This window comes from Mixophyes fleayi, chromosome 4 (assembly GCF_038048845.1).
Source record: "Mixophyes fleayi isolate aMixFle1 chromosome 4, aMixFle1.hap1, whole genome shotgun sequence".
Lineage (NCBI taxonomy): Eukaryota > Metazoa > Chordata > Amphibia > Anura > Limnodynastidae > Mixophyes > Mixophyes fleayi.
The window spans coordinates 95,402,009-95,418,131 of NC_134405.1; the positions used below are offsets into that span (position 1 = coordinate 95,402,009).

At 39.1% G+C, this 16,123-nt stretch overlaps 1 protein-coding gene across 1 annotated transcript in view; it reads left to right on the forward strand.

Moving 5' to 3' along the window:
* RHCG (Rh family C glycoprotein) overlaps positions 1–16,123 on the forward strand; it is a 45,248-nt gene that overhangs the window by 16,130 nt on the left and 12,995 nt on the right. Inside the window, exons 3-4 of the mRNA XM_075207771.1 lie at positions 11,028–11,178; positions 13,569–13,716. Of these exons, the coding sequence (XP_075063872.1) occupies positions 11,028–11,178; positions 13,569–13,716 (299 nt within the window). The remainder of the gene's footprint in view (positions 1–11,027; positions 11,179–13,568; positions 13,717–16,123) is intronic.

The window sequence follows — 16,123 nt, forward strand, 5'->3', positions numbered from 1 at the left end:
ACATTTTTGTCATTTCATAAAATGATTTCTTATTACAGTCATTGTTTAATTACACATTTACTTCTTAATTACTGTAAACAAGGAAGCGCGGCTGTTAAACTTTGCTTGAATTGCACAATGTGTAATACAAAAACATAGTTTTCCGTTTGTTGGGGTCGCCTTGTTTAATAAATAACCTTTAACAAGGATTCCTAGTGTAACCTTGCTTGTTCTACACAAGCATAAAAATATCAGACAATAATGCATGACATTTTGACATTGATTTCTAGTGTATAAGCTCAATCTTCATTGTGTTCAGTTAATGATTTTCAGCAGGCTGAAGTAACAGGAGTGTACAGGATATGTCTTGTATAGATACAATATTTGGGTACAAGATTCTCTTTTTATCACTAACCTGTTGTGGTGTTCCAGTTCCCCGCTGATAAGCATTAGGCTGTATTTACATCACCTGAGTGTGTGGTAAAATATTTTGGCAACCTAAGTACCAACACATCTACCTGCCACATATTTTTCATAGAACACCTCCATAGTTCTGCTTCTTTCTGCATCCACTGCACCTGCCAGTCATAGATAGCAGAAAAAAATCAATGGAAAAACGCTAGCTGGACCACACATGCGCATATCTCCGTGAGGCTGGCCTGGTGAAATGGTAAGTTAATCCTTATTGCTGTGGGCCAGTATCGCTGAGGAAGCGGAATATCGCTGGCACCCACTCTCAAAGAGCCTCATTTAGAGCTAGAAGGTGTCATTTCCATCTTGACAAAACCATGTAACACTGCAGACAGGGGTGCATCTTAGCTGAACTGTAAATCAGTTTATAAATAAAGCTGTCCAGTATTTGTATGCCGCAGGCAGTTGTTTCCCTGCAGGGAATAAAATATTGTATTTGCAGTCCTTGCATCACAACATGGTTTGTCCGGGTGCAAATTTGCACCCTTTAGCTGGATTGCTCATAAACTTAAGGGGCCTGTTTATGAACTAGAGAAAAGCCCCATCTCCAGCAAAAACAGAATCTATCAAGGGCTGCTGCTAGTTATCTCCAGCGATAGCCTTCCCCATGGAAAGCCTGGGGAAGCCTATTTAACAAGGATCACGGCGAGGACTTCCAGTGGGCGTGTCCTAGCGAATGGACACATTTAACTTGAGCTCCCCAGCACCGCACTGATTACTTCGGTCTCGCCTCTTTAGTAGCATTGCTGCAACCTTCACTGAGCCATCACGTTCAAGGGATAAGTAGCAGGCAAGGGGTAAATAGCCTAGCCCCATCACCACTCACTAGTCCCGTCACTTCAGCCTCACCATTAACAAGCACAGCTCCTGAGGTCATCTCGGATTTCTCAGTCGTTGGGAGCGGAATGCAACTAACTATCCCTCCAGACTCACAGCTGTACCACCCTATCACCCAAGAAGAGGGACACTTCTATTATACTAGCTAAACCCACACTAGTAAGTCTATTTCTTTTATTTCATTAACTACCTTATCACTCATACTGCCCTAGAGGCAGGAAAATCCAGGCCACATTATAGAGTGTTAGCACCCCTTCCACTCTGTGTGTTATTTATTTAACTGCAGTAATTATCCTCCACATATCTATAATGTGCTAACCTTCCTGTCATGATTGCCATGTGATCACCACATCAAACAAGACTAAAATACAGCTCTACTATTATAATTGGGAGAGGAGCGGAGGATAGGAGATGGACAGCAGCTTCCAGAAGCAACATGGATAAATTTATAAATACCTCAACAGCTTCGAAACAACAACATTCCACAAATGAATGAAAAAGGGGAGACCCTAATAATGATCCTATTGCTAAGGGACAGCAAACTAAATCAAGTGACTCCATTATATGAAATGCACCCGCTACTACCATTGTCAGGCGCCGTCCCACAATCTCTCCGGGACGGCCGCCTGTTCTTCTGGCCAGCATGTCTGGTTGCTTAGCAACCAGACGCATCACTTCCGGCCGCCCGACCTCAGCAAGACAGCGCGCCCCGTTGCTAGGCAACGGGACACTATGAGCGGATCTCCCCGGCGCTGAGTATGACAGCGCTGCAGCGCTGATTCCGATTGGGGCACTCAAGTATTTAAACATCCTCTGGCCCTCCTACCAGTGCCAGAGTATCAGGTCTTCCTGCCTCCAGCGTTAGTGTGTGTACCAGTCTTCTGCATTTGTTCCTGACTATCCTTGTGCTGCTTGTGACCTTTTGACCTGGACCGTTTGACCACCCCTATTTGGATTCTCCCTTTGTACTGCGCTACCTGAACGTTATTGACCTGGCTTGTCTCACCATTCTTCTGGATATCCTTGTGTACTCTGAAAAATCACACTTCATCATTGCAAAAATCCAAGAAGAAGATAATAAATAAGCTTAATGACCTAGTGTTAAGGACACCGTAGCGTGACATCCCCAACTGCTAGAACCTTCTCATGTGATGTACTTGGTTGTCCCCAGGACTTAAACTCGTGTAGTAGCAGTTGTTGATCCAGCACTTGCCCGGTGGAGTGGACGGAACATGGTAGAAGATAGTGAGCAACCAGGATATTGCTGTTAGCACTCAAAGACAGGCAGGAGTTAATTCAGAGCAGTCTGACACTGATGTAGTAGACAGTTCATTGTAGCAGGTAGTGAGCAACCAGAATGTATTTGTCAGAACTAAGCATCAGATTGGCAGGGATCAGGTTTAGAGAAGATAGCGGAATCCTTTAAACCAGCCAGGGGTCAGGGCAGGTAGATATATGACAGCAAAACCATTTAACAAAGCCAAGAGTCAGGAGTGAAGAAGACAGCAGAATCCTTAGAACAATCCGGGTCAATAACAGAGAAAAGAGCAGGTCGGGATACAAGGCACACTAGGACAAGCAAGAACTATCACCAGCATTGGTATGCTGCCAGGAAGAGGTATATAAATGCAGCAGCACCAATCAGAAGCTGTAGGATAATTACCTGCATGGGTGTTGTAAGTAATAGCACAGCTTCCAGACTGGAAGTTGAGGAGAAGCTTGTTGCTCTTTACCTAGCAACTAGCTGTACTGCAGGATTGATCCTACACATGGTTGCAGCAATAGTGCACAGCTGACAGCTCATACTAACAGGAGAGATCCTATTTCTTAACACCTAGAGAATAAGTCCCGACTAAACAATTTCCCTTTATTGGGACTCCCAGAGGCCGAACACTGGCCAAATTTTCATAATCCAGCTGGAAATTACAGAAGACCAAAGGGCAATAGGCATTAAATGGGCCCACCCTTTTGGACCCCCAACACTCAATATGGACCAACGAACCAATATTTTGAAATGCTTGTGCTTTGTGCACAAAGTGTTACTCTGGTCTGCAAGAATTAGGCTTCATATCGGAAAATGGTCGCCTTCTCCTCTTCCAGCACTATTCTGCCACTTACCAGAGCCAGGATGGAATTTTCCCTGGTATGCACAAGATCGATCTGTTATATCCAAATCGCCTACTTTAAAGATTTTATGACAGTACATGATGCAAGCTCATTTCTGAGCGAGAAGGAGGCAGCAGCCACTGTGTTGACCAAGGAACATACTGATATGTGACTTGATTGCCTGGTTACCTGACCTCTTCGGACTGCTGAACATTTACACACGTAACTAATCTTCCGACACAATTTCCAACACAACAAACTAGGGGAACTGAAACATAAGGGAACAGAAATTATAGAAATTTTGAAAGAATTCTACCAACAACTGTATAGCCAGTAACCAATAGATGTGAACTCCAAGCACGTATTTTGGAATATGGTCAGGTTGCCACAAGTCACCAGGAGCCAAATTAAAACTTTACTTGCACCAATTACGGTGGAGGAAGTACTTAAAACAATAAAGCATTTGAAGTCCTTCAAGTCACCAATCCCAGATGGGTTGAGTGGGAAATTGCAGATTGCAGACACATTGACACTGCTCTTATAATGCTATTATACAGAACAGCCTGGTCCCTCTGCATTTTAATAGTGTGATTATTAAAGTCCTCCCTAAACCAGGTAGGGACCCATTATACCCAGCCTCCTATCGCTCCAATCTCACTTTTAGATGTGGACTTTAACATTTTCACTAAGATGCTCACTGAGGGTCTGATTCATTAAGGAAAGTAAGTCAAAAAAGGAGAAATTTTTCTGCTGGACAAAACCATGTTACAATGCAAGGGGTGCACATGAGTTTATTTTTTTGCACATAAGATAAATACTGCCTGTTTTTTCATGTAGCACACAAATACTTGATAGCTTTATTTTTACACTGAAATATAAAGTTGATCTAGAACATGCCCTACCCCAATTATAAATATGCAATCACATTTTAAAGTAACTCCCACTTCAATACAACATGGTTTTGCAAAGGTACAAAGTTACTCATTTTTTTAATTTTACTTTTCTTAATGAATCAGATCCTGAGTGATTAAAAATAATAATAGAGGATTTCTATGGGGTAGGCAATCAGTGACCAATGTTAGAAAATACAGTAATTCAGGCTATAACTACTTCTGGAACTCAAACCTTGCGAACTCGCTTGACGCTAGAAAGGCATTTGACCTGGTGACCTAGGACCACCTGTTTGAAGCTCTTTGTAGATTTGTGATCTCCGAGGACAATATAGGAGTTTTGAACACACTGTATAGTAACCCATACACACAAGTCATGGCAAATAGATATATTTATACACCATTAGTAGTTCAGAGGGGGACCAGCTAAGGGTGTCCACTCTCCCTATTACTATTTACTCTGACACTGGAACCTCTACCAATAGTCTTACTTGACAACAAGTCCTACAACAGGATCCACATTGGAAACAGTGAATCTGAATTAGCGCTGTTTGCAGACAACATGCTTTTGTTGGCGTCTCAGACTGAGGTTTCCATTCCAATCATTCTAGATAAAATCAACGTTTTTGGTACCTTTGCAGTGTATAAAGTCAATGTCTATAAATCAGAGTTCATGCCTTTGTCTGGTTCAGAACGTGTTCTCAACTGCCCTGAAATTTTATCACAATTCAAATGATCAAAACACAAATTAAAATATTTTAGAGTCCTCATTTACATACTCTATATCGGCAAAATTTCACGCTAGTTATTAAGAAAATTGAAACCACCCCGGATAATTGGAAGAATTAGTATATTTCCTTTCTTGGGAGGAATGCAGTAATTAAAATGTGTTGTTTTTCTTAAGTTAGCATATATAATACAAATACTACCATTAGTAGAGATAAGTCTGTCACTTATAAATGCTCTAAAATATTTTTAAACTTCTTGAGGCAAAGCAAGAAACCCAAACTTGCTTGAGCTAAACTTACTCTTAATAGAAAACAAGGGGGCATCAGTTTCCCATATATTGTAGCCTTCACGCAGGCGGCCATGTTTAGCTATGCCTCACATTGGCTCCTTCATCATGACCACTTTACCAGTAAAAGCTTGAAAGACTAACTTTTTGCCCCCTGTTCAGGGACCGCCTTGTTACACTTACCAAAATTATTGATCCCAAACTCTATACAACATAATATTTTGTTCAATAACACTTTTAAAGCCTGGTCGTGAATAACCAAAAAATACCATCGAGGCACTGAACCCACTAAATATGTGACACTTTGGGGAAACTCTGATTTTGTCCCTAGCCTAGATAGGGCTACCGTCCTCATGTGAAAGAAAAAAGGGATAGCTGCTATAAAGGATATTTTTAACCCAGGAGGTACACTTTATACACTTTATACCTTCAAACAACTCAGAGAGAATTTTTCTTACAAAAAAAGCACTGGCCTTTTCTAATCAGACATGTTGTTTATCTCACCCCCAGTGTTCTCTTATTTTCACTATAAAGCTCCACTTGTTTAACTCTTTTGGACCAGAATTCTATTGGTTGTTTTTTTTTATTTTATTTTTTATATTTTTATTTTATATTTTCTTTACATTTTTCAGTTTCATGTATTTGATTCCTCTTCTTAATTCATGCTATACAGATATTCCTGCTCTGAAAAAACACTTATATTATTGTAAAGTCAGGAAAAATTAAAGAACTGTAGAAACACATTGGACACTGATTGCTGTGATTATACTTTATTGTCAATTGATTTTTAGGATGGAGATAGCAGACGGTATCCATTGAGAAAATTTATTTTTTAAATAAATCATTTTTTAATTATGGAGGGTTCATTATAAAATTATATTTTTTATATTTTTATATTTGTAAAACATATTTATTTTTTTTGTGGAAAGTGGAACATGTCATGGCCGAGCATGCCAAGATGCATTAAGGACTGGCTGGCAAGACTTTTCTTACTGCTGGCAGACTGTAAAGTTGGGCAGCTGAGTATCACTATGCTGCTAGGGAGATTATTTTCTTATTAAATAATTTCAGCAATAATAGATTCTCTATTGCTGTGATAACCGGCGATAGAAAATCTCTGTTATTGCCGCATAATAATGAATCAACTAACATACGTTTTAACGAGTCATTCATTCTTTGCACATTCACAACAGGAGATGTTCACTTCTCCCAGCACATTAATGATCTGACTTTTTTGCACACTAACTTCAGCCTAATAAAAACAAAATTACAATTTTATATCTTGACTGACACCAGGATTATGGTACAACATGATTTTATTATGAGGTCAGCAGATCAGAGCTATACAGCATGAGACCCAAGATCTTAACTAACTGAAATACCGGACAAACATCAACTTAACTATATCTTCCCAATGGTTCGGAACACTGACATAGTGGAACATTAACCAGCTGATTGCCAGTCTATCTTGTGCCTCTAACCCTTATAAAAACTATATTCTAATCTAAGTAAACTAACCTATACCTGACCTAATTAAATACTAATGTCCTATGCTGCCAACTAACTTAACCAACGTTAAAACAATATTAACGTATGTTATGCTACCATAGCTGTCTCTAGGTATTCCTTCATACCATATGTTGAGTTAAAAAAGCACCAAGCTGGAGCACAGCATGTAATTACTAATTTCCAGGGGCACTTTGTTGCTGATGTAAGCACCCCAAGCTCAGTTTAGTCTTGGTGGACCTTGGTGCACCACTGCCCTCATCATGACACGTTTATTTAACTTCATTTTAATGTGATTTGTTGGGATGCTAAACACTCCTCTTCAATAACTAATATTATGTCAAGGCCACACAATATGAATAGTGAGAATTGCATCAAAATATCAAATATGAATAAAAAAAACGTATCAACTATAAATTTAAGGGGAGAAGCCAATTAGCTGTGAAGTGTCTCGCGACAATTCCAGGGACACTTAGCGGCAGATATTTTTACAGAAATAGCCGCTCATTTTTCCTCCCACCCCACAGAGGTACGAGAGAAAATGAGCAGATATTTCTACCGTAGTAACAGTAGAAGTGCGCATCAGTGATATTCTGAGGAACATCGCAGCTAATTGAAGTGCCCCCCTATGTGTTTCAAATGTGTTCGCTTGGTCTGTGCCTATTATATTTGATATAACACTAGAGCAGTGACACAATGATCTCAATATCTCGCAGCCCTTCAGTATCGGCTTTATGCTGTTATCTGCTTCATCTAAAAGGGAGTACTGGCACACACCCCAGTTTCATCATTTTATCTCCAGGTTTGACAACTATGTTGCAACTCCAACAAGTCATTCGGCATGCATCAATATATCTTAATAACAGAGAACTCAGATTGCTGCGATAAGACTGATTTGTTTGTTTTTTGCTGCTTATCGTGGCTGTAAAAAAAATCAGTTATTACAGCAATTTAACAGATAATATTACCTGGCAGCGGAGAATACTGGCCCGGAGCAGTAAGGGTTAACTATAACTTCGCTGGGTCACCTTTGCAGATGTGCACATGCGTGAGTCAGCTTGCTGATGTAACATGCCCAAATCTGGCCTTTCAGTTCCACTTATCTGGAAAAAAACATGTAAGAGTTTACAAATAGATAAAATTTAAAAATGTTAACAATATTTAAAATAATTTGTCCATTAAAAACAAGCTAAGCTAATTGTTTAATTAAATAACGCTCACTTAAATCCTAAACTAATGTCAGCTGACCACAGGCCACCGGTAACATATTGACTGGTAATGATTTAACCAACTATCTGAAATACAATGCTTTTAAAAATGCATTCAATTATAATCCCAGGAAGATGTTGTACAAACATCCTTGCATTTAAGGATTAATACAATGTAAGAAACCTCACACCCCAAACATAATAGTGTGTTTATCAGCTCAAGCATATATATTACATGCCTTGAGGCCAATTTCAGTTACTATGATTATCGTTAATCATAGGGAGACTATGGGCCTCTCCCTTGTTTGGAAGTAACTTGGGTGCAACAAGTACATGAATATAAGTTTCATCATCATCATCATCATCATTTATTTATAGCGCCATTAATTCCGCAGCACTGTACAGAGACTCATTCACATCAGTCCCTGCCCCAATGGAGCTTACAGTCTAAATTCCCTAATACACACACACACACACAGACAGAAACACAGACTAGGGTAAATTTGTTAGCAGCCAATTAACCTCCCAGTATGTTTTTGGCACGTGGGAGGAAACCAGAGCACCCGGAGGAACCCACGCAAACACGGGGAGAACATACAAACTCCACCCAGAGAAGGCCATGGTTGGGAATCAAACTCATGACCCCACTGCTGAGAGGCAGAAGTGCTAACCACTAACCACCATGCTTAACACTGTGCCGTGTTTAAGATAAACCGTTTGTATTCACAGGAGAGAAAATGTTACACACGAAGGGGTCTATTTATTAACGGGAGGAAAGTCCCTATCTCCAGCAAAAACAGGTGTTCTTGCAGGTGTGAGGGCTTCTAGCCATTTACCAAATGATCACCGCTGGCAATAGTCATGAAATCAGTAAGATTTCTGTCATCGCCATTTCAGTCTGTAAAATCTGAAATATTCTGGTATGAAAAGGAATAATCAGATCAGTAGATGTATCATATCAGCCAGGTAAATATTGGCAAAAATGGCATACAAATGCTGCATGGTTTTTACACCATACTACAAAGTAAGAGCATGATGTTGTAGAGTTAAGAATCTGTTTTTGTAAGATCTTGACTATTTTGTGATCGCAAAATATTAACTGCTGAATTCCAATAGCAGGTAGAGATAACTGTCAAAAAGAGTATGACCCCATCTGCGCTGTACCAAGGGTGAGTCCTGGAATGGAGAGTTGAAATCCTGACAATAGAATGGTCGAGTAGACGTTCAAAGCCAACCTGTCGATAGTTGAGTTATCAATTAGAGGAAGTAGAGTGAAGAACACTGTTCTAGAGAAAGTAGTTCAATAAACTGGCGACTTCCTAGTGATCAGGCCGCTCTTTAATAGGTATATGTTTGGTCGCCAGTCTATGACATGTGCGAAAGGACACTCGGGAAAACTATGTACTCACAGACACTGATGTAGTATTAGAATCCGTCTGTGACCTGCTATGACATAGGTAGAGGGATGTGTCTGCGGCAGCGAAGAGACTGCGCCATCTTGGAAAGGGGTTGATTCACATTTCTGTAACCTGTACCTACCTAGACCAAAACATGAGCTGTTGTATTAAGATATGCCACCACTTCTGTCCTCTGCCTTCATATAGCTTTTCTCTATTTGCACAAATGTGCACATATTGGGCCCTATTCATGTTTGGACGTAAGTCCCTCTGTATCTTGTGTGAAATCGCTGTGCGTATGCTCAGAAACAGACCTTATGGTAATTAATGCAATTACATGCAGTTTATGTCCGATCGCAAATGACACCACTGCCTACGACTTGAAGGGTGTAACAAAGGTGGCAACAGGCGGATGGTCATAGGCAATGTACAGTAAGGGCTTGTGGATGCAGATGTGGCCAATTTAAGTCCTGGGTTTCTCTTAAGTATACTTATGTTCATACGTATGATTTGCACCAGCTACAGAGCAGGTGTAAGTGCTGACTGACCATGTGTGTGCAAGTAATATAAAATATATACTATAAAAAGCATTGTACAATACGCATTAAGAACAACTTGAGTATGTGTTTTTTTTAAGCCAACCATATTTTGATTAATGATTATATTGTTGTTCATTTATTTTATAATATACATTTTTTTGCATGCATTTTGATGTGACCTTCAATAGGCTTGTATGTATACTGCAGTCTGTTCTGTCTGTTAACAGACTACAATTAATGTGTGGGCAGAGCACACTTACACCCAAACTCAAACCAAAACGTATCTTGAGATCCGCTTGGATTTGAATACGGTCAGAAATACACTCATGTTCCGTCCTCTTTTATTCAAACCGAAACTTGAATGCAAGTTGCGTTCCAATTTGCTTCAGGCCCATTATGCACATAGACAGTAATGGGGTGGGAAGGACATAGAAACTAATTTGTGCTGTGGCAGCGTCTGTATGTGTGCGGAGCATCATGTTCTCTTGTTGGGGGTGTGGTGCCAGGCTGTGACCTCATAACCCGGCTCCACACTCCCAGCCAATTACCAACTTGGAGGAGCAAGGTCATTCCATGTCAGTTCAACCAGGGTTGTCCACCACCCATCTCAGATTTCTACGAAAATGAAGCCGCGATTAGTAAAATATTTAATAAATTGAAAAACCAATATTTAATCAACTAATTGTCAGACAGTCGAGATATTTGGCAGAAATAGTTGTTTTAACCTCCTCTCTTAACTAAAAAATGTTCAAAAAAATCTGACATGGGTGGTGGACATTTCATGTTTTTTTGGGTGATCTGATGTGGAATAACCCAGCAGCAACAGACAATTTCACAGATAGGAGGCTGCTGACTGCTGCCCCTCCATGTCAACTGGAGAATAGTGAGGGGGCACCATGGTGACAATAATGACACTAAATAAGTGATTTTATGTCACTTATTCAGTGGTTTAGACACCCACTAAATCCTGACGTCCCAGGCGACTGTCTAGGGGTATTGTCGGCCCTACTAACGATATTGAGTTCAATGCCAAATATTGCATGTACTATTTGTAAAATAATGTATTTTATATCTTCCAGTCTCATCAACGCTGATTTCTGTGTGGGATCCGTGTGTATTGCCTTTGGCGGAGTTCTGGGCACAATTAGTCCTGTACAGCTGATGCTGATGACCTTGTTTCAAGTCACGCTCTTTTCAGTGAATGAATTTATCCTTCTAGATAAGCTTCATGTAAGATATATCTTCTTTCTTTTCTATGTATATGAACCTCCAGCAATCCAGGCCTGTCCTGCCATTTTGCCATGCAGCCTATCAATTCACTAGAAACTACTGAAGCAGGAGGCCGCCTAAGGAACTGCATTGACATGTATACTGACTGCCACAACATGGCTTCACTGTGTGAATATACATTTTTATTATGCAAATTGGGAGGAAATATAAACTAATTTTTCCTTCATCATACGGTGATGATCTGCAGCGATGTCCGGTGCAAGCAAAAACGAGTGAAGAATTCAGGACCATATAAATTGGAAATGTGAGGTTAACATTGTGCTAGGCTCCTGCAGCACTTCGCTGTTAATTGAATTTCCCCCAATATCTCTAGAAAGGTTTTTGCTACACGCAAACCCTCTTCATGGGCAGCCATTATTACAAGCAGTTTTTTCCTAGTGAAGTTGATTGGCAGCATGTATTGGTGTCAGGTCCACTTTTTAAACTGAAGTTCTAAATCTAAACCCATGCCTCCCAACAATCCCAATTTACGCGGAAGAGTTAGTCCCAATTAGACTTGGGAGGTATGTCCCCACTTATCTTGATTTACCGGCAGCCTTATCACTTGTCACGCGATGCGGCTGCGTCAGCGCACGGGCTGAAATATGCCAGCCCGCGCCTGTGCAGGTGCCTTTAGGGCACATGGCAGTTCAAGGCTGTGTTTAGTGGGGGTGGGGATAACTTCGCACTTTAGAAATGCTGATAATACCCCTGGGGAGCATGGCTCCCTGACTAGGGAGTGACCACACCTCCTTTTGTCCTTAAATTTGGGAAGTATGTAAATCTCCACTTAATTATATTACTATCCACTGAAGGTGGATTGTGACCAATATGGTAAGTCTGGTTAACCAGCTCCCTAAAACAATTACCAAAAAGTACACTGTCTGGTGAAGTAAACAGGGTGTTCCAGCATTAGCGCTATTACAAGACATGCTCCTTGGAATGCTTAATACATGATATCATGTCCTGTAAATTCAGATTTCTGACAAACAATGGGAGTTTTTGGTGTTTAAATAATATGTTTGACATCTGGTCAATTTCTTCTTCTTTTATTAGTTGACTTTAACAATTGTTGAACCTTATTTTGTATAATAAAATTGGTATTTCCCCTTTTGATGCAATAACCAAAAGTTATCACAAATCAGACACATTTTTATTTAGAAGTTAGAAGTTTAAACAATGCAAGAAATTGCAGTCGCTAAACTATTATAAGAAAAGAATTACATTATAAATTGCTAAATGTATAGCGCTGCCAATTGTACTAGCACTGTAAATGTCCATTAGACTTATTCATGAGCAGGGCCCTCCTTCCTCTTGTAGCCTCCATTCTACGCTCTTTCCCACCCCTACTTGTCACCCTCGACTAACCTTGCTATCCTTTTAATTGCCCGGGAATTTACCTTTGAAATAAATAACACTTTTTGTTACCTGAAAACAAATCATTGTATAGCTCTCAGATATAAGACAAAGTAAGTTAATTCTGAAAAACAGACCTATATACAGTATATAGTTTTATTCAATGAGAACTTGTCCTGGTCAAACTTGTCTCAAACAGGAAGGAAACTTGTTGCATACGATTATTAACAAACTTTCAATCAATATAATGACTGTCACATTACTAAATATGTGACAGGCATATTTTTTTCAATAATTTCCAATAGACCTTTAAAAGTCTGGCATTTATTTTTTCTTAGTTAAGAGACCGGTTTAATTTCACATCAGAAAACCGGTAGACACCTAATACTTATACTAACATTTACTACATCTTACTGTAATCTTAATAATTATTCTGAAGCTCTTAATTTGAACAAGGAGTCGCTGATGAAGATGATGATGATGTGTAAACTTGTTATTGCTTTGGGAGTTACCACATGGTTATTGCTAATAATATGTTAGTGCAATCTCTTTTTCATTTAATCTATTTTCTTGAGCAACAGCATAAATAGTATAGCAGAAAAAATCATATAAACCTATAAACCATGATAACATAACTATATATAAGTTATTATTGGAAGAAGAAAAGAGAAGAAAGCTACTCTAGTGGCAGAAAAAAATGATAGAACTATAGTGAGTATATAAAATCACTTTATAATATGTAAGAGTATTCTTATGCGTTATATACAACATCCAAGAACACTGTCCAGAAGTGGATTCGAGACCTCCAGCACAAACTTAAATTTGTTTGGATTTGTACTTCTGCTAAGAACATCAACAGAAACAATGACAAAGAGAAAGACCAAAGTCCTCTGCAACATAGTCAGGATATCGCTAGGCAGAAAATGCTTCTCATAACATTATTTGCAATTTGTAACATTGATGTGCTAACACTGAACCGCCATTTCTGACCACAGATTAACGATGCTGGTGGCTCTATGACTATCCACACATTTGGGGCATATTTTGGACTGACTGTGTCTTGGATCTTAAATCGTCCAAATCTGAAACAAAATAACAACAAGGAAGGGTCCGAGTATCACTCTGATCTGTTCGCTATGATTGGTGAGTTACCTTGTCTCCTATTTCCAACTATTGTTTGTTCCATATGGCATGTAGGAAGGTATCATAGAAAAAAGTTCAAAGTCTGTGTGTCAGACAAAGTACAAAGTTCCTTTATGGGCCCAGACACTATTCTGTATAAGTTACTAGTATCTAGGGTCATCACAGATGCAAGTGGCACTTGGAAGGGATTCCTGTGAATATCAACCCAAAAAGTATGTTAATTAACCATACAGAGAATTGTCAAATTTATAACCCAACGTTTGCATTTTTGTTTCAACATATACAATAAGATGTTTTGATGTGAAAGTTTTTTTGTAGTAAATCATAGTGTTCCTTCATCTGAATAATATGTATTGTACCTTATATTTATTATTATTGAGCAAACATGTTCACTTAGTTGACTTATTGTAGCTATTGGTTCCTACCAAAAGCCCGAAACACAGGATAGTAAAATATAAATATATATCCTGCATATCACATTGTACAAACTGCTGCAGCCGGCAAACTGGACTAAATGCACTAAAATTCATAAAATGTTTGCCATGTTAATGATATTTGATCAGAAGTATCCATTTCGGTTAGATGCATGCCAAGTCTCTGGGCTCCACCACGAGGCTGACGTTTGGGACTGTATTTCACTCTTTGATGGTGATTGGGGAATTTTACAGATTCTTTGTTTGATTTTTTGACTGGGCTGGTTGGGTTGGGGGGCATCTGCCCTCCGTGCTGGTCCACAGTGGGCTACCTTGGGCTGGGTGACTGGGCTACCTACACTTTTCCTTTAAAATGTTCCTAATAGGCTGTTGTGCCAATTGTTGCTCCCCGGACTAAAATTTGCCAGCCAGCCCCTGCCCAGTTTCCTGTGACGTCACATGTTCTACCATTAAATTAGCAAAGGCGGGAGAGTGGAAGTGACAAACATATGAAGTAAGTGACGACTTCTGCTGTGGTTGCTCCGGAGTCATATAGCTTGAGTACTCTTTGGTTCTTGGGGGAATGGGTGAGTGACAGGAGGCTATTACATACATAGGCTAATAAGCCTCCATGTACTATATGGGGAATGTGAAATTATATGAGCATATTGGTATGTGGGCATATTGGCTAGTTGGACATTTTGGCTATGTAGACATAATGGCAATATACTGGCATGTGAGATATTTGGGCTGTATGTGGCACATTAGCTGCAAGTGAGGCTATGTGAGGATATATTGCTTATGTACTGGCATACAAGCTGTGTGGAGGTGTGTGTGGCAGTATATTAGCTATATGGTCACATTGACCATATATTGGAATGTGAGGCTATATGGAGGCATACTGGCTTTGCAGTGGCATGTGACTATATGGAGGTGTGTTGGCTATGTGGTGGCATATTGAGGCTATATTGAGGCATTTGAAGAGAATGAGGCATAGTATTAAACATTTACGTACCCCAGGTGTTCAGTTCCTTTGCTTTCATTTCAGATTTGCTGTTTTTTCGTTTTTGCCACAGATCTTCTATGTGATAAACACAGAACACATATATTAGAAAACTCCTGTATGTCATAATCTGCTATAATGATTTTGGATTTCTTTTTGTTATCGCTAACATGATGAAAAAAAAACAACATTTACATAAAACCATGTATGTCAGGTGGATGTGTATACTAGATACATACAGTGGTCGAAGTGGAAATTCAGAAGTAGCGGTATGAAAAATGTAATGGGAATGTATGGGAATGGAATTTGATAGCTTTACCATGAAGGCAGCATGAGAAGTGGCGGTGTGGCATACCACCGTATACACCCCCACTTTGAAGTGGGGGTGTATACGGTGGGGACCAAATATATATATATATATATATATATATATATATATATATATATATATATATATATATATATATATATACATATATATATATATATATAGATAGATAGATAGATAGATAGATAGATAGATATATGTGTATATATATATATATATATATATATACATATATATATATATATATATATATATACATATATGGGTGTGGGTGCGTGTGTTTTATTTAATTTTTTGTAAACAAGCCTTCTTGCCAGAATAAGGGTCCTTGATAAGCAGGCCCTATAGTCAGTGGTTGATATATAAAAACTTGTGCAGGAGAAATCAGTGGTGTTACGCGTAGCACACAATTGGATTCTGTAATTTTCAGACATAATTCGCACCATCTTTCATATTTGTCCCCCAAAGCTCACTTGACTAAGGACCGTAATTGCAACAGATCTGAGTGCTGTACAGGGATTCTATTCTGCTTAAACAAACAGCTGAATATGCCTTTTGCAAGTTATTTCATACTTCATTTTTAGTTACCAACTGTACAAGATCTTTAAGAAAAGATCTGTTTTTTTTATCCTATTTTATATGCTATCTCTGCCTTGATTATTT